This window comes from Fusarium venenatum, assembly GCF_020744135.1.
Source record: "Fusarium venenatum strain MPI-CAGE-CH-0201 chromosome Unknown EDB82scaffold_2, whole genome shotgun sequence".
NCBI lineage: Eukaryota > Fungi > Ascomycota > Sordariomycetes > Hypocreales > Nectriaceae > Fusarium > Fusarium venenatum.
Genome location: NW_027072130.1, coordinates 5,945,449 through 5,962,069, shown reverse-complemented (window position 1 = coordinate 5,962,069; position 16,621 = coordinate 5,945,449). Strand labels below are relative to the sequence as shown.

The window sequence follows — 16,621 nt, the reverse complement described above, 5'->3', positions numbered from 1 at the left end:
TTTGATCATGATTCCGCTGTGGGGGATCTGCTACCGGAACCCTCACAATGACAGACACGCCAAGACTCCCTGCTCCATGGTCTTGCGGCACCTTATCTGGATCCCAGGTATCTCTACCCCTATCGATGTGTTTACTCATACATTGGTCAGTAAGTCAATACATAGTAAGCGGACCGCAATAAAAATTTGCTACTGCCGAGATTGCAAGGGTGCAGGCTTCAATGAAGGAGAAGGCAGATGGCCACAAGCTATTATGTACTGCCTGAAAGTCAATTATCCCACTACTTTGAACCATTTGGTAATGATGTGTTAGGTTGTCGGGAACCCTGAAGATCCTTATAGCGTTAATAGTACTCGTACTAATCGTCTGTGCTTATCTATTCTTGCCATTGTTATCTGTGCATGGCTGCCACTAAGCCATCAAATCCCTCACTAAACCTGGGGCAAAATAAGCGAGCCTGATGCCGTACATATCCCGAATGTCGTTCAGCTTCGTTTGCCCGTCCTCCACTTGCTCTGGGGTGCTATGGGGACTCACAATGACGGCAGAGAGCGGCCAAATGAGATGATACATGATAACGCTTTGCCGTTCCGGCACCGAGAGAGGCTGCCCCTGCTTGTCGACCTCACCCATCAAATAAGGCAGGGCACTGCAAAGCTTATGGATCATGGTCTTGATCTGCCCTACGGAGATGGCCCCGGCGGTCCGGGCCAATTGTGTCTCCTCATCACCTATAGTTTCCAGCTGCAACAGGGCGTCCGAGCACTTGGATAGTCTCGTAAAGAAGAGAATTAAGTACAAAGCAAACTGACTCCACCTAGAAGCAGTCCATCGTGAATCGAAACTGATGAGAGACTGATTGGCTGGGTTCTTGGGCCGTTTGTCCGTCGTTTCTTGTGGTCTGAGTTTCGTGGGCATGGCGTCTTTTTGGATCATGGCTAGCTCCCCTGCGATTGCCAAGGCTTGTTTGATGAGCGACACGAGCTGAGCTTGCTGCACAATTGGTGTCAATGCTGAATCGGGAGCTGTGATTTGCTTGGAGGCTCTGTAAAACTGCCCAATGCGAGTCACCACCAGTGCCAAGCGTACGACATGCCTTTTGGTATCCAGTTGTGTGTCAGGAATGTCTAGGCATTGCATACTTTCCTTGGACACGAGGGAAGGGAGTTGCTTTGTTTTTGTCTCAGTACCCGAGGTATATCAGGATCAGATAAAGATGTACCAACCAATTGCGTGAAGATCCACGAATGGAGCGAAGACCCGTCAACCTTGGTGAGAACCCGATGGCCAACAAGATCGAAGAGCTTGGAAATACCTGCCATGTGCACGGCTTTTGTTGTTTGCCCTTGGCACTCAATATCCTGGAAGTCTCGTCAATGTGCGTAGATCATCGGGATGCAGGGCTCACCGTATTACCTCAATCATACCCATGAGCATCAACGACGCCAAGGTCTCGTCTTTCAGGGGCCGTTTTGATACAGAAAGATCTCTATTGACAGTACGTAAGGCAGCTCCATAGTGGCCTCGCGCCGCAACATACAGCGTTGAGGACTTGTAGTGCCGGGAAAGTGCCATGTAAGCTATAGCCAGAGTGGCCGGACGTATACACGAGGATCGGCTCGAGTCCCTGTACATGCCCTCGAGAAATTCCATATGGCCCAAAATGACGCCTGGCGCCGGATGCACGCAGTACTCGTGCAGGAAGAAGGCAAGGGACTCATCCTCGAATGAGGGCTGGGGTTGTCGAGCAACCACTATGCTGGTGAACCTTGTGGGAGTGAGCCCATGACTTGACCCCTTGCTCAAGACGAAGGTCTGCGCAGATTTACGACGGGCAATGGGCTCACCACGGACAAGACTTTGACCAGGCTCTCCGTGGAATCGGAACGCTAGTGGGCGATCATAGCCAGGGCATGAGGCTTTGTATAGCTCACAGCGTCTGCATCCTGGACGTCTTCCATCGCACTGACAGACATAAGCGGATTAGCAGGTTGGGCATGTGAAAATGGGTGCAGAATAAGAAGAAGAAAGGAAAGAATGTACCTTGATCTTTCGCTTCTTGCAACGGTCGCAGCCCCTGCTGAGGGCGCCGGGGAAGACCATAACCAGAAATTGCAAGCTTTTCCTGGCCACTCAGGACGGAAATAGATAAATACTAGAGATGCGGTCTGCAGTCAGTAGAGTTAGTGGAGCTTGTATGGGCTGTTGGCACTCTACGATAGGTTCGTCCCGTGTATGCGTATCGAAAGATTGTCTTGTTTGTGGAGAGAAGTTTATGGCTGGTCGTTTTTTCAGAAACCAAGACCAATCAAGCCCAGAGGAAACCTTGAAGAGGTGACTGAGTAAGCAAATAGGTCAGATTGCAAACCGAGTATTGGTGGATATTCACCTCGAGCGACGTCTCTTTTTGGTATCGGTCCGTAAAACGTCAAAGCGTCCTAAGCGACGTCGCAAGCTTATCCCAAAACAGGGAATCTGATTATGGATCGAGTTGTCCTGTCTTTTCCTTCTTGCCTTTATTCTTTCTTGATATGATACGAAGAGGGCTTACTAGCCTATGGATGTAGTAGGTAGGGTGGACACTGCCACTGGTATTGGCAGACACTCTGTCTGCTTATTCGGCTGTATGCTTCCCCATTAATCTACATACCTAGCATGATTACTATATGGTATTTTCCGTTATCGACGCCACAATATGCAGCAGGCGAATATCCATGTTGGTTTCGTCTGATCACACACACACTCTCTGAGACATGCTGCATATACACCTTTCCCCAATCAGCAAAGAACAACTCTTGGGAATCCCCGGAAGCCTCACCCGATAACTACATCTCCGTTCCCTCCACTAAATCATGGCAAGGCTGCATTGGATTGGGTTGAAAAAGAAAACTTTGTCTGCTTTTGCCTCCTGTCATTAATTTTATTGCTACGTACGTATGCAACAGCGCGGCATTCCAGGGTCACCTGACCCACCCCGGATCCATCATGTATCAATCTGCCTTCTACCGTGGCCGATACTACTCTACAATACCACAACTATGTAGACTAGGCTATACAATTTCCTTCTCAGGACTAAACCTGGATACTTATGTGGACTTAGATCTGCTGATAATGCACATATTATACACCAGGTTTATATGTTTCACCTGCCTGGTTCCCCGGTCATTCCAATTCGTCTGCTTCCCTGTTCATGGTAACGTACCCTGACAAGCCTCCAACACATTTCGAGGAATGACGGCCGGAGCTTGTGCGGCCAAGGATTGTTCTCGGCCGGGTCTGCAAAGGATGTCCAGTATTCCAAGTGGTACCTCGTAGCTATCGCGATCCTCTCTCTACATTCGCACTACGTAGTCAGGTACTGCTTATTTTGCGAGTCTCCAGTGGCGTCCGGGTCTAGACTCAGGGGAGGAACTCTCGAGTCATAGGGAGCAGACTAGACCCATTTTGTTGGAATGTTCAACGTCTAAGCGTCAGTTACTTAAAGATGCATAAAACCGTCCTGTTTCCAGTCGGCTAGCTCTCCGCCCGCTCTACCCCCGTTGATTAGCTGTCGTCGTTCGATATACGAAGCTACTCGTTCGTCAACCACTAACTTACCTTTTTCCTACATCATATCATATATCTCGTCCACGATGAGCCACCACACTAGAAATAACAATCGAAGAAGGTAAGAAGCTAAAATTGACTTCAATTCCACGGTTATTGACAATATACAGCCATACAAAATCTCGCACTGGCTGCTTGACATGGTGTGTTGGACTGGAACATCGATACTAGTCGATCCAAATACTAATCAGTGTTTTTTCTGGTCCAGCAAGCGGCGCCATATCCGTTGCGACGAAAGCTACCCTCAATGGTACGTCCTCCTATGCATACTAAAGAGAACCATAGCTCATAAAAACCCTAGTCAAAACTGCACCAAGCACAAAGTCAAGTGCGCATTCCAAGACGCACCATCGCACGAAGAAACCCTGCTCCAGACTTCACCGATCGATAATAAATTGCAACCATCCTCGACTACCAAATCCCGAAGGCCTTGGTCGGCAAAAGCCAGGGCGGAAGTGAGGCAGTGGAGAAGAACAGGATCCATGCCAATCCCGGACGCACGTATACGGATAACCCTGCAGCCGACAATCTATTCCGAGGATGATCTGTGCTTTGTCTACCAGGCTGCAAGCAACCAACATAGACTCACAGCAATGGGTGTTAGCAAACTTACAATCATATCTTCTTACTTACCAAGGTATGTTGACAAAATTCATTGTAGTTCTTACTGCTGACAATCGTCGCGTAGCTTCTTTCGAATTATTGCCAGCTCCCGATTAGCCATGAACGGAGTCCTTGCTCTATCCGCATACCAAGTCGCATCGGTTACCCACTGCCAACATGCCCGCCGAAAAGAATACCAATACCAGATGCTGGCGATCCAGGATCTTAGAAAATGTCTTGCCAACTTCAGCCCCGAGCATGCAGATGGAGCGCTTGTGGCTTCCATGTCACTTTTATGGCTGTGCGAGGATATGTGGGTAGACCGTCTGTTTGATACGTAACGTCCTGACGATTCTAGGTCGAGCCGGTGTCAAATATCAGAAGGAATTACTGCTGTGAGTTCTGGGTTCCACAGTGAATGGAGATTTGGACTAACGAGACTCTAGATACTGCAAACCTGCCAAAGATTGGGACACAGATCAGGATTTTACCTTATGCTTGCCAAAGCCTGGCAACCAGCTTCCGACCGATGCATAGCCCCGATGTCTGAATTTGAAAGATCGTTGATACTGCAAGATTTAATCATCGAGATGTACAGATTCCAGATTCTTTTGAGAGAAAAGGATCCTGAAGACGACACGTGGAGGAAACTACGAATGCTGATCGCCTTGGCTCAGGATTTGGCAAAGCTTGACCCTTCATCATCACCCGAGAAGCAGTTTGAACGCGTCAGGCTGCTACGAGATTACCAGCTATGGCTTCCGCTTAACGATTTATTGTCGGGGAGGAACCTTTCTAATACGCTAATGGTCAACGCCTACCTATACACGCTCGCTCTTTACGCTCAGCGTCACACGTCACAGGCTGACATGATTGATTCAACGATTGACCTGCGAGATTTGTTGGAAACTACATTACGACAGGTCAGCCCTATTGAATCGTATATCGAGCCTCTCAATAATCTCAAGGCTCTTGTAGCCTCTATATAGTTGTATAGCTTCAGGCCCAAACATGGTTATACACGTACCATGTTTAGATGAGAGCATCATGAAGATAAATAATAATATAACAATAAGATTACCTATATCCAAATTGACGCTTGATAAGTTTCAAAGACATGCGATGCAAAACCTGGGCTGCAACGCTGGGGAGGAACCCCGATGACAAAGACTCGTCTATCGAACCAATAGCGACAAGGTCATTATAATGGACAGGACAGCTGTAAAAATCTCACCATCAAAGAAATCTATCTTTCAACTTTGCATAAAGCCGCAACTGTACAAAACGATGGCAAATCCAAACTCGAGAACTCTGAAAATCGAGAAGGTGGTTCAGGACGATATTCCTACACTCACCGAAATCTGGTTTGCAGCATTTACTGACCCGGGAATACGACGTGTTTGGCCTGATACTCCCGCTGTCCGAAAATGGTGGACCGACGCCAACCACCACGATCTCCTTCACAAACCGTTTCAACACTACATTAAAGTCGTCGACCCGGAAACCCGCGACGTCACGAGTAAACCACGTATAGCCGCTTTCGCCAAGTGGGATACTTCTATGCCACAAGAGCGGGGTCGTCGATATCCGCCGTGGACTGGGGACCAACCTGACCAAATCTGCGACGAGTTCATTGCCAAGGAAGAGCGAGAGAGACTGCGAGTCATGGATAACGAAAGGCATTACTGTAAGTAGTAATGGTTGACTGCCTACGTAGCTGTCTGGGTCTCGGCCTCAGCTAATTTGCGTTAGACCTTGATACCCTCGTCACTCACCCAGACTACCAGCGGCGCGGGGCAGGTTCTTTGCTTATGAGATGGGGCTGTAATCTGGCGGATAGGGATGAGGTTGCAGTGTATGTGGATGCTAGTAAGTCGGGTTCTGCCTTATATCAACGATTTGGGTTCACGGACCAGAGCCTACCGAATTCCGCAGACGTTGCTTCAATGGCGAGACCACGAGGCGGTATCCAGGACAGGGCTCTTTGAAAAGGAATTGGATTAGTCTAGAACTCGCGTCACGCCATTACCTGAACCCTACGCCTGGTGGGCTGACCTCTGGTCGACGTCACTGAGAGCTCAGCTAAATGACGGTGTAACAGGGAAGAGACGCCGTTTATGACAAGTGACAGTTATTGAGCTAGTGATTGGAAACAACGACGTCACAGGCCAATCAAACACGCTAATAGCATTTATTTCCTCTTTTAAAGCTGAAGCACTCCTGATGAACCATGACGTGACTGTCGAAAGGGCAGCACGACATGTCAGCGTCTCTGGGCTATTTTTATAACAATTATTGAATATTGCATGAGGTCAGTACCTGGTGAAATACATATAGGAATGATTAGTTCCACGGCTGTCCACGAGGAACGATACAGATACCTGAAGACGGTTTCAGGCGACAGAGCAAAGCGGGAGAAGGTCTTGAAAGGGCTAGTAAAACTTGGCCTATCCTTGATCTAGAGTTTTGGACCACAAAAGCCTGCATGTGTCTATCGTCGGTTGACCCCCATTGTCCCGAAGGCAAGTCTGGACCAACTCCTGTGTGTTCGAACTTGCCATTATAATAAAAAGAAAAGAAAAGATTTCAGAAATATAGTTTCATGTCAAAGAGTAACTTGCCATATAATCCGCTATATATCTTCTGACATCTTTATTATTTTGCCATTTTAAACAACATAGTATGTTTTGTTGATGCCAGCACCTTGCGTTCCAATTATTTTCCTTCACCGCTCTGTCTAGTTCATCCAGTATTGAGCTCTCATTACCCATATTATTTCATTTTCATATCATCAACACCGGTATCTCAGCCCCTTGTCAGAACAACGTTCCTCCCTAACCAATCACCCATGACATTGCTGACATCTACTCACCGGCTCTTTAATGATCCGCGACCGAGGTTACACTTCAGTCAGCAACTATCTATCTAGTCTAGTTCCCCTCCCGGCGTGTATATCATGCCAATGTAATAATCTTCACCATGGTTAAAAGTTTACGGCATAATCGTCTTCGCACCCAATGCGGTATCTGTTGTCAGGGATTGTTGCCTGGTGATTTCGTCGCTCCTTGTGAGTCGTACTTGGCATCGCGACCAAGGATAAATATTTGCTGATGTATCGAATGTAGTGTTATGTGATGATCCTAATACTGGATCAGAAAGCTACCTGGGCCAGGCAGTATATCCGGGATATCCTCATACTAGTGTTGATATTAACGATAGAAGTTTCTGCTGGGCATCTAACTGCTACCAATGCGCCAAAACTCCGGAGGCAGTAGGACTTCATGTAGTCTGTCTTGGTGTTTTCATGGAACACTGCAAAGTTGTCGATTCTATCGATAGACTATGGGCGACAGTAGGCCAAAAGAACCTATGGAATGGCGCCCCAGGTCTTCAACTTGATCGAGAATCAGAGGTCGAGATAGATCTTGTTCGTCAGAAAGCCGAGTCTTATGGTGTCACCCTGCTGGCCCGACTTCCCGCAGAACTCACCCACATGATATACAAATACAGCGAGGATGCGGTATTTTGGCGCTGCATCTTAGCTCTGAGCCTGGCTCGGGAGTTATCTCAGTCACAACGATGCATGACGATGCCGAGCCCTTCGGTTCCTTTGTGTAATATTGTGGCATGGGCAAGGGGAAAATCGGCTGTTGTGGGCTCTGATGAATGTCCGCCTTACATACGACTCACCCTTGACTATCGAGGTATCCGCAAGATCGAACGGCTTCAAGAAAGACCGCCATATGAACCAGCTTACTCAAACAGAGAAGTATTTATTCTTACATGTGAAAGCGAGGTCAAGGATGTTGTTGCGATACTTGAGGTTGTGAAACCCTCATTTGGATGTTATTGGTCTAACTAGAGGTAGTTCAACGTCTTGCGGCTCCAGCTCCCGAACCATATACGAGGTTTCCAGGTCTGGGATACTCCCAGCCCCCCTCGTCTTGAAGACTGCGAGTTTTATGGCCGCGTGTCACAGTCGATGCAGCTCAAGACTATTAACCTGTATGCTGTGAGTGGCCTCACGTTCTTCTTCTCGCACAGCAAGCTTTACGCAGTTCATGCGCATACCCATAAGAGCCCACATGCAACTACTACCTTTGAGCGTCTTTCCGATACACGACGGGCGAATGCTGTGTCAGTATACTTGCCGATTCCCAAAGGTGAGGAGATTATAGCCATTATTATCAGACTAAGAAGCTCGCTCGAAGGAGGACAATCTACAGCACAGAAACCATTCTTCTTGGTTAGTCCTCATATCTCATTCTGGATAAAATTAACAGTGATAGTTTCGAACCAAACTGGCTGGCGATATCGCTGTTGGCCCGTACCGTTCGGGGGCGCACAAAGATGTTATCCTCGGCCAGTCCAACCCCAAATTATTCGTTTATAGTTCTTCAGACGTCGGGCCAGCAACCGTATTTGGAACATACCCTCGGAAACAACACGGCAACAGTATTTCTCCATCGTTTCCTCATCCCTGGTTCAGTAACCCACCTATCAATTATCATGCCAACATTTCGTCAGCGCCCTTGGAGAATGTGATTCGCGTGTGGGTTCGGGAGGATGAAGATCAACATTGTCATGGGATGCTACTGGAATATTCCAACGGGGCTCAACGAGCGCTAGGGGACTACCGAGTTGGGAATTATCTTCCGGGCACGGATTGTGTGAAGAAGTATTTGAATCCATCGCAGATCTGTTATCGAGGGCCTCAAGATGAGGGTGCGGGAGCAGGACGACTCTCACTTAACTTTGTTGTTAACGCGAGTGATCACCATGACCATGACCATGATGCAGACGGCTGGATATGCAGTTCATTGAAAGGTGTACTTGAATTCTGGTTTTCGAGGGAACGATCTGTCATTCGGATATTGGAGTAGAATGGAAAAGAACAAGATGCTGTTGTGGAATTGTACTTGGCGCGGTAATCTGATTGTTTATTGTTTTCTTGGCAATTCGCTATGTTTGCATCTAGAGCGACAAAGACTTTTAGTGTGACAACAATTGAGTTGGAACAGCAATCGTGATGCTCTGTTGTGCGGAGTGATAGGCGGTAGTAGTATGCGTCAGCCCGAAATGATCCCCGGTCAAGCTGAGGTCATAGCAGTCAATAAAGCAGCTAAGCAGCCACTATCGTCCGCCCAGCCTTTCTTTCAGCGTATTGAAGCGTGCACATGTCAGCTCGTTCAGCACGGCACCAGTTACCGAGAACAGGCCCAACTGATCAGCAGCGCCAAGAGGATTGCAAAATGACGATCGAGTGATACATAGTCCGTGTCAGACGTGGTGAGCTTTAACTGAGCTTTATAGGGAATTACACAGTCGACAAACGCGGCTCGGTGCATGCATGGTCACAGCATGATTACACCAACAAGCAATCGACCGATGGCCTGATTCAAACGGTTTAGTACGACTGGAGCTGTGCAGCCACTTTTCCCCATTTGGAGTCGTGATCTTCATTCCCGGACGTCATGTCCGGGCTAGCGAAACGCCAATCCAATGGATCGCTTTGATATTTGACTCTAATTCAATAATTTGGGATCAAGACATATCTGCCAAGACAAGGGGGGACTCTTTCTAATGTCAGTGTGGAATTTGTTTGCGGCCTCTCTACTTCCTCCTAACAAGTGCCCCAATTATTCACTGCAGTTCTGACGTTTTGAATACGTTGCCGTCTCACAGAGGCCAGCTTGTGTGTGCGTCATACCCGCAGCCACTGAGAAGGACAAAGAATTGAAAGAGTGATGTGATGAGCCTTTGCTTCGAGGGAGGGACAGGACAGAAAATTTATTTGACAGCTATGGTTGCGACGTCAGCCGTTGTGCATTCCTCTCCATCTTTCCCGATTCATCCAAACTAAAACAGCCCTTCCCTTACTTTACTTCTGGGTTTCCCTGTTTTCCACCTCCCACCAGACATCTTCATCAGTTCACTGTTCCTTTCTGGGTACAGCGTATACGGAATTCAGCCAGTCATCTCGCCACACATCTCATTCTCAAAGTTACAAGCATGGCAGACATCCACGGTATGAGCGGTCACAATGGCCACAATGGCCACGTAAAGGATCGCCGCAGTAATTCAATGAATGGTCGAAATCGACTTTATGCCCACCAGGAAAAACAACAAAGAACGACTCACCTCAGCGAGTTCGGTAGGCACATGGTAGCGGCATCTGGGGAATTTGTGGGCACATTTCTATTCTTGTATTTTGCCTATGCTGGAAACATTGTTGCCGTTCTGCAAGAGCCTATCCCAGGACCGAACGGCACCTTGGCCAACAACACCGTCATGTATGTCGCCATGTCATACGGATTCTCTCTTTTAGTCAACGTTTGGGCTTTCTACCGAATCAGCGGTGGACTCTTTAACCCTGCTGTACGTTGGTATTTCTTGGAACAACTTGTCGAAGAGGCTAACACCGATATCAGGTCACATTTGGTCTCTGTCTCTCTAATCAACTACCATGGATGCGCGCACTATTTCTGTTCCCATCCCAGATCATCGCTGCGATGTGTGCCGGTGGTCTGGTCAATGCCATGTTCCCCGGAAGTGCCTCTATTGCAAACACAACACTCGGACCCAACACTTCAATTGCTCAAGGTGTCTTTCTTGAAATGTTCTTCACCGCCCAGTTGGTCTTCGTTGTCCTGATGCTTGCTGCCGAGAAGTCTCGCGACACCTTTTTGGCCCCTGTTGGCATTGGTTTGGCACTTTTCGTTGCACTTATCCCAGGTAAGCATCTCCGAAGCCTTTTGCCTCAACAAGAAGACTAATTTAGTTGTATTATAGGAGTCTTCGTGACCGGTGGATCGGCCAATCCTGTTCGATCATTTGGCTGTGCTGTCGGTTCCAGAGACTTCCCCGGCTACCACTGGATTTATTGGGTTGGACCCCTACTTGGCGCTGCGCTTGCTGCTGGTTACTTCCGGCTTGTCAAGTTGATGCACTACGAGGAAGCAAATCCTGGTCAAGATAGTCCAGTTGATGTATGATCGGCAATAGAAACGGCTTTGTCAGATGTTTCTCATTGGAGTTTATAGTAATGAATAATTTGACTTAACCAGGAGGAAGCATCACGTCGGTTGATAATTAGCAACTGGTGGCATGGCTAGTAATTGAGAGGAATATATGCATGGAACAGGAAGCCGGATTTTTTCTTTCTCGATTACCCTTCAGACAGAATTCAAGTAAACCAGAGTAGTAATACAGCGTGTTGGTTTCCATTATGTGTAGTCAATTAAGTATCGGAGCTCATGCTTTGTCGTGCTCAAGAGCAAGACAGCCACAAATACGAGATTATCCATTAACTACGATGTCTATTTTAGGGAGAGTGACACAATTAGATCGCGACGAGATACGCAATGGCCCTGGTTAGACATGACTATACCAGGATTACTTGGTGCAGTGATTCAACAGTTTTGGACATGTAACAGTAATTGATTATTTCTATTGCAAAGCACCCATAAAGTCAAACCCAAACAGCAGCCGTAAAATTAACGCTTATAGTTCCAATGGTCCCCTCTCATCCATAAATACCACGTCCCACCAGTTCTGCTTTTCCTTCTTCGCCCAATTTGACGTGCAGATAGTGTCAAAGTCCGTCGTCACCATCTGCCTCTGGTTGTGCATGTATCGTCTGATCTCCTTATAAGCTTGGAGTCCCCAGTACACAGCCTTACCCTCGGGAATCTGCACCCGTCCAAGAGGCTGCTGTCTGCGCTGCTTGAGCTGAACCATGACGAGATCGCGTAGGTACGGGAAGAACCACATACGAGGCCACCACAAGACGCGACGACTCTTGAGGTTGTTAATATGCGCATTGTGATGGATGTTGACAGGGATAGCCGTGGTGAAGAAGTCGGCGTAGAAATTCATGTCGCCCCAGTCAAGGCCTTGTCGCTCTTCCTCGCTCAAAAGACGTGCGATAGGGTTCTTGGCATTTCTAATCTCGTCAGGGACACGAGTAAGACGAGCAGGTTCAATCTCAAGCTCTTTGGATCGCTCAGCGATCTGAGTCTGGTTGTTGAGATTGACAATATCACCGTCATCTTCTTCAAAAACAGTGGGAATGGAGATGGTTTGGTAGTAATCAAGGCCGACGTGGTACTCAAACTGATCACGGACCATGATAGAGGCGTTCTGGTAAAGATCGATCTGATCGCCGAGCTCACGTCTCCACGTGCGCCAGATCTCTTGCTCTGCCCAAATCTCACCAAAGAAACCCTGGTCACTGTAGAAGTGGTCTCCTTGAATGGCCTTGCCAGCCACGTAACGCTCTTGTGCACGACGGAAGTATCGACGCATGTCTCCAACAGGTCCGATAAAGGCTCCACTGTTGATGTACTTGGGACGAACATCGACCATGCGCATTTCAGGGTCCTTGTCTGTGTCTGGTCCATAAAGATCCTCACGAAGAGGGCTCTCGGGGAGGTCAGTGCAGTGGAGGTTTGTGCCAGACTTGGCTCGGGGCCAGCACCTCTTTTGGGCCGACACCATGATGGTCTGCTTCATGGGCATCTCGGAGCTACCAGTCCATTCCTTCTGCAGGCGTGCATCGGCTTCGGCATTGAGGTCGTGGTAACGCTGGATCAGAACATCGGGAGGAAGCTGGAACCACGAGTCGGAACTGTCAGCCACCATGATAAGATCGTCCATGCCCAGGTGATCTTTGTGGCCGGACTTGAGACGCACAGCCCAGTCGAGGTAGTCGAGAACACCTCCGATCTTGGCAAGATGGGAACCACTCTTGCCCCAGTTGATGATGACGGGCGTGGGGTATCCAAGGGCGATTGCCGTAACCATGGCTTTACACAGGTTGACACCGGGAGCGTTGGCAGGGAGGAGGATGACAAGGCGACGGTTGGAGATTGTTTTCGGCATTTTTGGAGGATGAGGCGAAACGGGAATAGCGGGGACCTCGACGGTATCGGGGACCTCAGGAACCTCAGGAACCTCAGGTGTGTCGACCTCGGGCGTGTCAAGCTCGGGCGTGTCGACCTCAGGCATGTCAGGGACAGCGTCAGCAACAGGCACTGAATCCTGAGGAACCTCCGAGACGACTTCGGAGGCAATTTGTGGGCCAGAATCTTGGCCTTCGGACATCTCAAAGACGTCGGCTGTTCCATCTGAAAGATATTGTCGACCCTGCAATTGAAAGTCAGTTGAGTCACTTCACCACCTGCATTTGACGTACCTCAAGCGCTGCAAGAGCTAGGAAAGTAGGGACCAGAAGAATAGCTGCGAGCACAAGCAAAAAACCCCGGGTCGACAATCGGAAACATCTTCTAGGCATGACCTGGGCTTTTGTCTCTGCCTTGTCCTTCACAATTGTCGTTGGCAGCTCCTGGTAGCCGGTGTTGTTAAACATCTGGCTCCACCAGCTGCCAGATTCCTGATTGTTCGTCATGGTGGTAGAGAATGGAAGCAGATTAACCTGGCAGGCAGATGGTACTCAATTGACCAGCTGAGACCCAGACCACTGCGATTTGGTGAGAAGGAGTGTTCAAAAGAATGAATGAGCTGACAGACAGAAAGACTGGAGCGGATGGCCAAGTGGTTCAGCTGCGAGGAGGATATACATATATCAGGGGATCATACGGGCGCTGAACCCCTAAAAACTGCATTAAAAAGGGATCCAAGCCACTGGAATTTTGACTCGCCCTTGCGCGGGGCATCTTGACCAGATTTGGACTTGGCAATTGGTTGCTTTTGTTGCTGTATCTCGTCTCCATACAGATTGCCACAAGCTAGTGACAGTTAGAGTGCCCTGCTTTGACATGAGAGTCAGTAGAAGAGGGAAATCGCTTTCTGAGGTGCTTAACAGTGTTTGTTCCTGGGGCGTTCAGGGGTGGGAAAATACCAACAGACATTCCACTCCACCTTGCATGGAGCTGAAAAGGTTACAAAATAATGTGTGCTCTAATGGACTGCGTTTTCGATGCCAGTCTGTCTTTTATTTTTAGTCGCAATGTCTGGAACAACGCTAATTGTCAATAGTTCAAGCCCATTGTGGAGATATCGCCAGGGTTTGATGCACTGAAACTGGCACATGGTTGGTCGAGGATAACAAGACAATCAGAGTCTATCAGTGGCTGATTGAGTCTAGGGATCCAGTGAAAAGGGTCGTTAGTCGGTACCATAGCTTCAATTTCGTCTTGGCAGGGGAAAGTTTTACCAACAAGTCAACCTAGTAGTCAAACAGCCACGACGCCAATACGTCGATTAATCAGATATCGAGGCATTTTTCGAAAGATAACCAAAAGTCTGAACAACTACTAAAATCCTCAAAGCCCCTTCCAAAAAAAAATTGCAAAGTCGGATGTGTTGGCCCAAATGGTGTGCTCAATAATGCATGCGTCGGCAGCGTGATTTTGGCAGGCTTGCCAATGCCACTAACAGGCTCACGCTCGGGGTTAGCTGCACTGCAGATCACTCTGGATCAAATTCGATGCTTCTTTTTTCCCTATTCTTTTTCTGTCTTTGCCAATCTCGCCCTACAACAAACACTATGATGCGATGGCAGATAACAAAGTCGATACAGCATGTACACGTGGTACTTAAACCAACAATTGCTTTCTAGCTGATGACAACTCCAATGTTCATCCCGAGCATGCAATCGCCATCACCTCGGCTTTGTCATGATCGCTACCAAGAACAAAAAAAGACACGATTTTCAGCTGCCAAGGGGGTTATACAAAAGCAGCAACATCGGCTTTTATTGCTGTGAGACATCGCTAATAAAACTTTCAGATAAGGCTAAATTGGTACGCATTCATTCGCTCCCAGTTCAATGCCCTGCATTCCTGACCGCCCAGATCATTCCGTCCCATGCAAGGAAGAAGTTTAACAGTCTCCCTTGCTGTAAGTACTGCAAGCTTTGTTCAGAGATAAAATTAAGCATATATCGGAATCGACGATTGCTCAAACTGCGAAAACACCCTTGTCTTCTTTCTTGTATCTGCGTTTCGAGCAGGTGTCGATTGTCTGAGGTACAATGCTAGAGGAAATGGTCTGTCCAAGTCTGTCCAGAACCCTTCACCATTGACTGCGCGTCGGCGATAATTGCCGGCTCTTGTACCTTGGATCAACCCTTCAACATCTTTTCTCTCCGAAGTTCGCTTGTCCCATTTCAATCTGAGCGCATTAAAGTCATCGCTTATCAACATGGGCACGTTGACTGGGACATCAGAAGTTTGTGATGAAGATAACAATAATTTGTATGTCTCAAGGGTGAGGAAAGGGCTGTAGACAAGGGTTTCTTCGTCCATCATTTGCCCGGCCTCACCCAGATCGGCAATTGATGGTGTTTTTAACACGACGATTCCAAGGCTCGCCAGAAAAGTCTCATCAACTTCCGTGAATGTCGGGTCCTGGGCGTAGATCTGAAGAGCGTTCTTGGGAAGTGTGAGATGTGATGCAATGGCCATCAACATGACCAGCTGTTTGATGCGACGCTGTTGATCCTTAGCGTCAAGCAAACTCCCTAAACCCAGTGAAACAATCCTGGTTATGCGTGGTCGGTTCTTCGTCCGCAGCATATCTTGAATTGTCTCTGCTAGAGAAGATTGGTTGTAAAGGTCCATCGCATCTTGGTAGAGTATGGAAAGTTGCTGTAGTTGTTTTCCGGACGATCCATTGCTTCTTCTCGAGCTCTGTGACTTTTTGCTGGGTACGTGTTGGTGCTTATCCAGACCTGTATTTGTTAGTGGGGTTGAGCGCTAGAATGTTCAAGTTTAGCGAGCCTTACCATCGCTTTCAGTGATCTGCATCTTCTTTGAGTGTCGCATCTTGACTTGAGTTGTGTCTATATAATTGAGTTTCTTTGAGCGATAATAGTGAGCTTTGCAATATTGTTTCTAGTGCTGGACTGGTGCTATTCTACTTGTCGCCTGGGCATGATTCTTTAATATATATACCGATCATCCAGCATCCTGCTTATACCATACCATTCTTCAATCTTATCAAGTGCTCTCGGTCTTCGGTTGTCAGCAAATGCCTTTGTAATCTTTCGTGTAACTAGTAGTTATTCACTCAGAGTCAGCCCATGCAGGGTTGGTTGCATTGGAGGATTCTTGTTTGACAGGGCTTCATGTTTATTATTTCTAAGCACCTATTCCGTGCCGTAGAGGTTACAAATCCATCAAGCTGACAATGTCTCTTGTGACAGCTCCTACAATTTTGGCGAAACAAATAGATCTCATAAATTGGCAAGAACTGCCCAGTTTTATCATTAACGTTACAACATAATACGCATGCCGTTCAATTCTGCAAACATGGAACCTCTTTCATTGAGACTGACTGTCTGAGAGATTGATTACCCTGCAGACTAACCACAATTAATAATCCACACTTTCGCATCTTCATCATTTTCCCAGCGTCGGCAGAGTGAGTCATGGTAATATTCCTCCT

The 16,621-nt window shown here is 47.7% G+C and overlaps 7 protein-coding genes across 7 annotated transcripts; 4 read left to right on the top strand and 3 right to left on the bottom strand.

The window, feature by feature from the left end:
- Positions 1-412: 412 nt before the first annotated feature.
- Positions 413-4,091, bottom strand: EDB82DRAFT_545689 (uncharacterized protein; the record flags this gene model as incomplete). Its single annotated transcript, XM_065609442.1, has 8 exons — positions 413-1,171; positions 1,228-1,362; positions 1,418-1,890; positions 2,045-2,156; positions 3,033-3,106; positions 3,148-3,151; positions 3,204-3,277; positions 3,956-4,091. 8 exons carry the CDS (start codon positions 4,089-4,091, stop codon positions 413-415), a joined length of 1,767 nt encoding a protein of 588 aa, XP_065464878.1.
- A 109-nt stretch (positions 4,092-4,200) lies between these two features.
- On the top strand, positions 4,201-5,199 carry EDB82DRAFT_555925 (uncharacterized protein; the record flags this gene model as incomplete). Its single annotated transcript, XM_065609661.1, has 4 exons — positions 4,201-4,244; positions 4,296-4,523; positions 4,569-4,605; positions 4,657-5,199. The coding sequence occupies 4 exons, from the start codon at positions 4,201-4,203 to the stop codon at positions 5,197-5,199; spliced, it is 852 nt and encodes a 283-aa protein (XP_065464877.1).
- Positions 5,200-5,456: 257 nt separating this feature from the next.
- EDB82DRAFT_174938 (acyl-CoA N-acyltransferase) lies at positions 5,457-6,336 on the top strand. Its single transcript, XM_025735239.2, has 2 exons — positions 5,457-5,897; positions 5,963-6,336. The coding sequence occupies exons 1-2, from the start codon at positions 5,498-5,500 to the stop codon at positions 6,196-6,198; spliced, it is 636 nt and encodes a 211-aa protein (XP_025585966.1). The 5' UTR covers positions 5,457-5,497; the 3' UTR covers positions 6,199-6,336.
- Positions 6,337-7,159: 823 nt separating this feature from the next.
- Positions 7,160-9,355, top strand: EDB82DRAFT_499663 (uncharacterized protein). The gene is made up of 4 exons (XM_065608606.1): positions 7,160-7,277; positions 7,336-8,033; positions 8,079-8,456; positions 8,500-9,355. The coding sequence occupies exons 1-4, from the start codon at positions 7,190-7,192 to the stop codon at positions 9,091-9,093; spliced, it is 1,758 nt and encodes a 585-aa protein (XP_065464876.1). The 5' UTR covers positions 7,160-7,189; the 3' UTR covers positions 9,094-9,355.
- A 653-nt stretch (positions 9,356-10,008) lies between these two features.
- EDB82DRAFT_174902 (aquaporin-like protein) lies at positions 10,009-11,254 on the top strand. The gene is made up of 3 exons (XM_025735237.2): positions 10,009-10,588; positions 10,642-10,945; positions 11,003-11,254. Exons 1-3 carry the CDS (start codon positions 10,223-10,225, stop codon positions 11,203-11,205), a joined length of 873 nt encoding a protein of 290 aa, XP_025585964.1. The 5' UTR covers positions 10,009-10,222; the 3' UTR covers positions 11,206-11,254.
- Positions 11,255-11,632: 378 nt separating this feature from the next.
- On the bottom strand, positions 11,633-13,952 carry EDB82DRAFT_499657 (uncharacterized protein). Its single transcript, XM_025735236.2, has 2 exons — positions 13,407-13,952; positions 11,633-13,357 (listed from the first exon to the last, which is right to left on the bottom strand). The coding sequence occupies exons 1-2, from the start codon at positions 13,617-13,619 to the stop codon at positions 11,714-11,716; spliced, it is 1,857 nt and encodes a 618-aa protein (XP_025585963.1). The 5' UTR covers positions 13,620-13,952; the 3' UTR covers positions 11,633-11,713.
- Positions 13,953-14,835: 883 nt separating this feature from the next.
- On the bottom strand, positions 14,836-16,131 carry EDB82DRAFT_536615 (uncharacterized protein). The gene is made up of 2 exons (XM_025735235.2): positions 15,960-16,131; positions 14,836-15,905 (listed from the first exon to the last, which is right to left on the bottom strand). Exons 1-2 carry the CDS (start codon positions 15,997-15,999, stop codon positions 15,106-15,108), a joined length of 840 nt encoding a protein of 279 aa, XP_025585962.1. The 5' UTR covers positions 16,000-16,131; the 3' UTR covers positions 14,836-15,105.
- Positions 16,132-16,621: the final 490 nt, after the last annotated feature.

Coding starts and splice junctions, on each gene's coding strand:
- EDB82DRAFT_174938 (XM_025735239.2), top strand. CDS start 5,498: ATGGCAAATCCAAACTCGAGAACTCTGAAAATCGAGAAGGTGGTTCAG. Junction 5,898..5,962: donor GGATAACGAAAGGCATTACT/GTAAGTAGTAAT, acceptor AATTTGCGTTAG/ACCTTGATACCCTCGTCACT.
- EDB82DRAFT_499663 (XM_065608606.1), top strand. CDS start 7,190: ATGGTTAAAAGTTTACGGCATAATCGTCTTCGCACCCAATGCGGTATC. Junction 7,278..7,335: donor TGGTGATTTCGTCGCTCCTT/GTGAGTCGTACT, acceptor TATCGAATGTAG/TGTTATGTGATGATCCTAAT. Junction 8,457..8,499: donor CACAGAAACCATTCTTCTTG/GTTAGTCCTCAT, acceptor TAACAGTGATAG/TTTCGAACCAAACTGGCTGG.
- EDB82DRAFT_174902 (XM_025735237.2), top strand. CDS start 10,223: ATGGCAGACATCCACGGTATGAGCGGTCACAATGGCCACAATGGCCAC. Junction 10,589..10,641: donor GTGGACTCTTTAACCCTGCT/GTACGTTGGTAT, acceptor CACCGATATCAG/GTCACATTTGGTCTCTGTCT. Junction 10,946..11,002: donor TTTCGTTGCACTTATCCCAG/GTAAGCATCTCC, acceptor GTTGTATTATAG/GAGTCTTCGTGACCGGTGGA.
- EDB82DRAFT_499657 (XM_025735236.2), bottom strand. CDS start 13,619: ATGACGAACAATCAGGAATCTGGCAGCTGGTGGAGCCAGATGTTTAAC. Junction 13,358..13,406: donor TAGCTCTTGCAGCGCTTGAG/GTACGTCAAATG, acceptor TTTCAATTGCAG/GGTCGACAATATCTTTCAGA.
- EDB82DRAFT_536615 (XM_025735235.2), bottom strand. CDS start 15,999: ATGCGACACTCAAAGAAGATGCAGATCACTGAAAGCGATG. Junction 15,906..15,959: donor GCAGATCACTGAAAGCGATG/GTAAGGCTCGCT, acceptor TAACAAATACAG/GTCTGGATAAGCACCAACAC.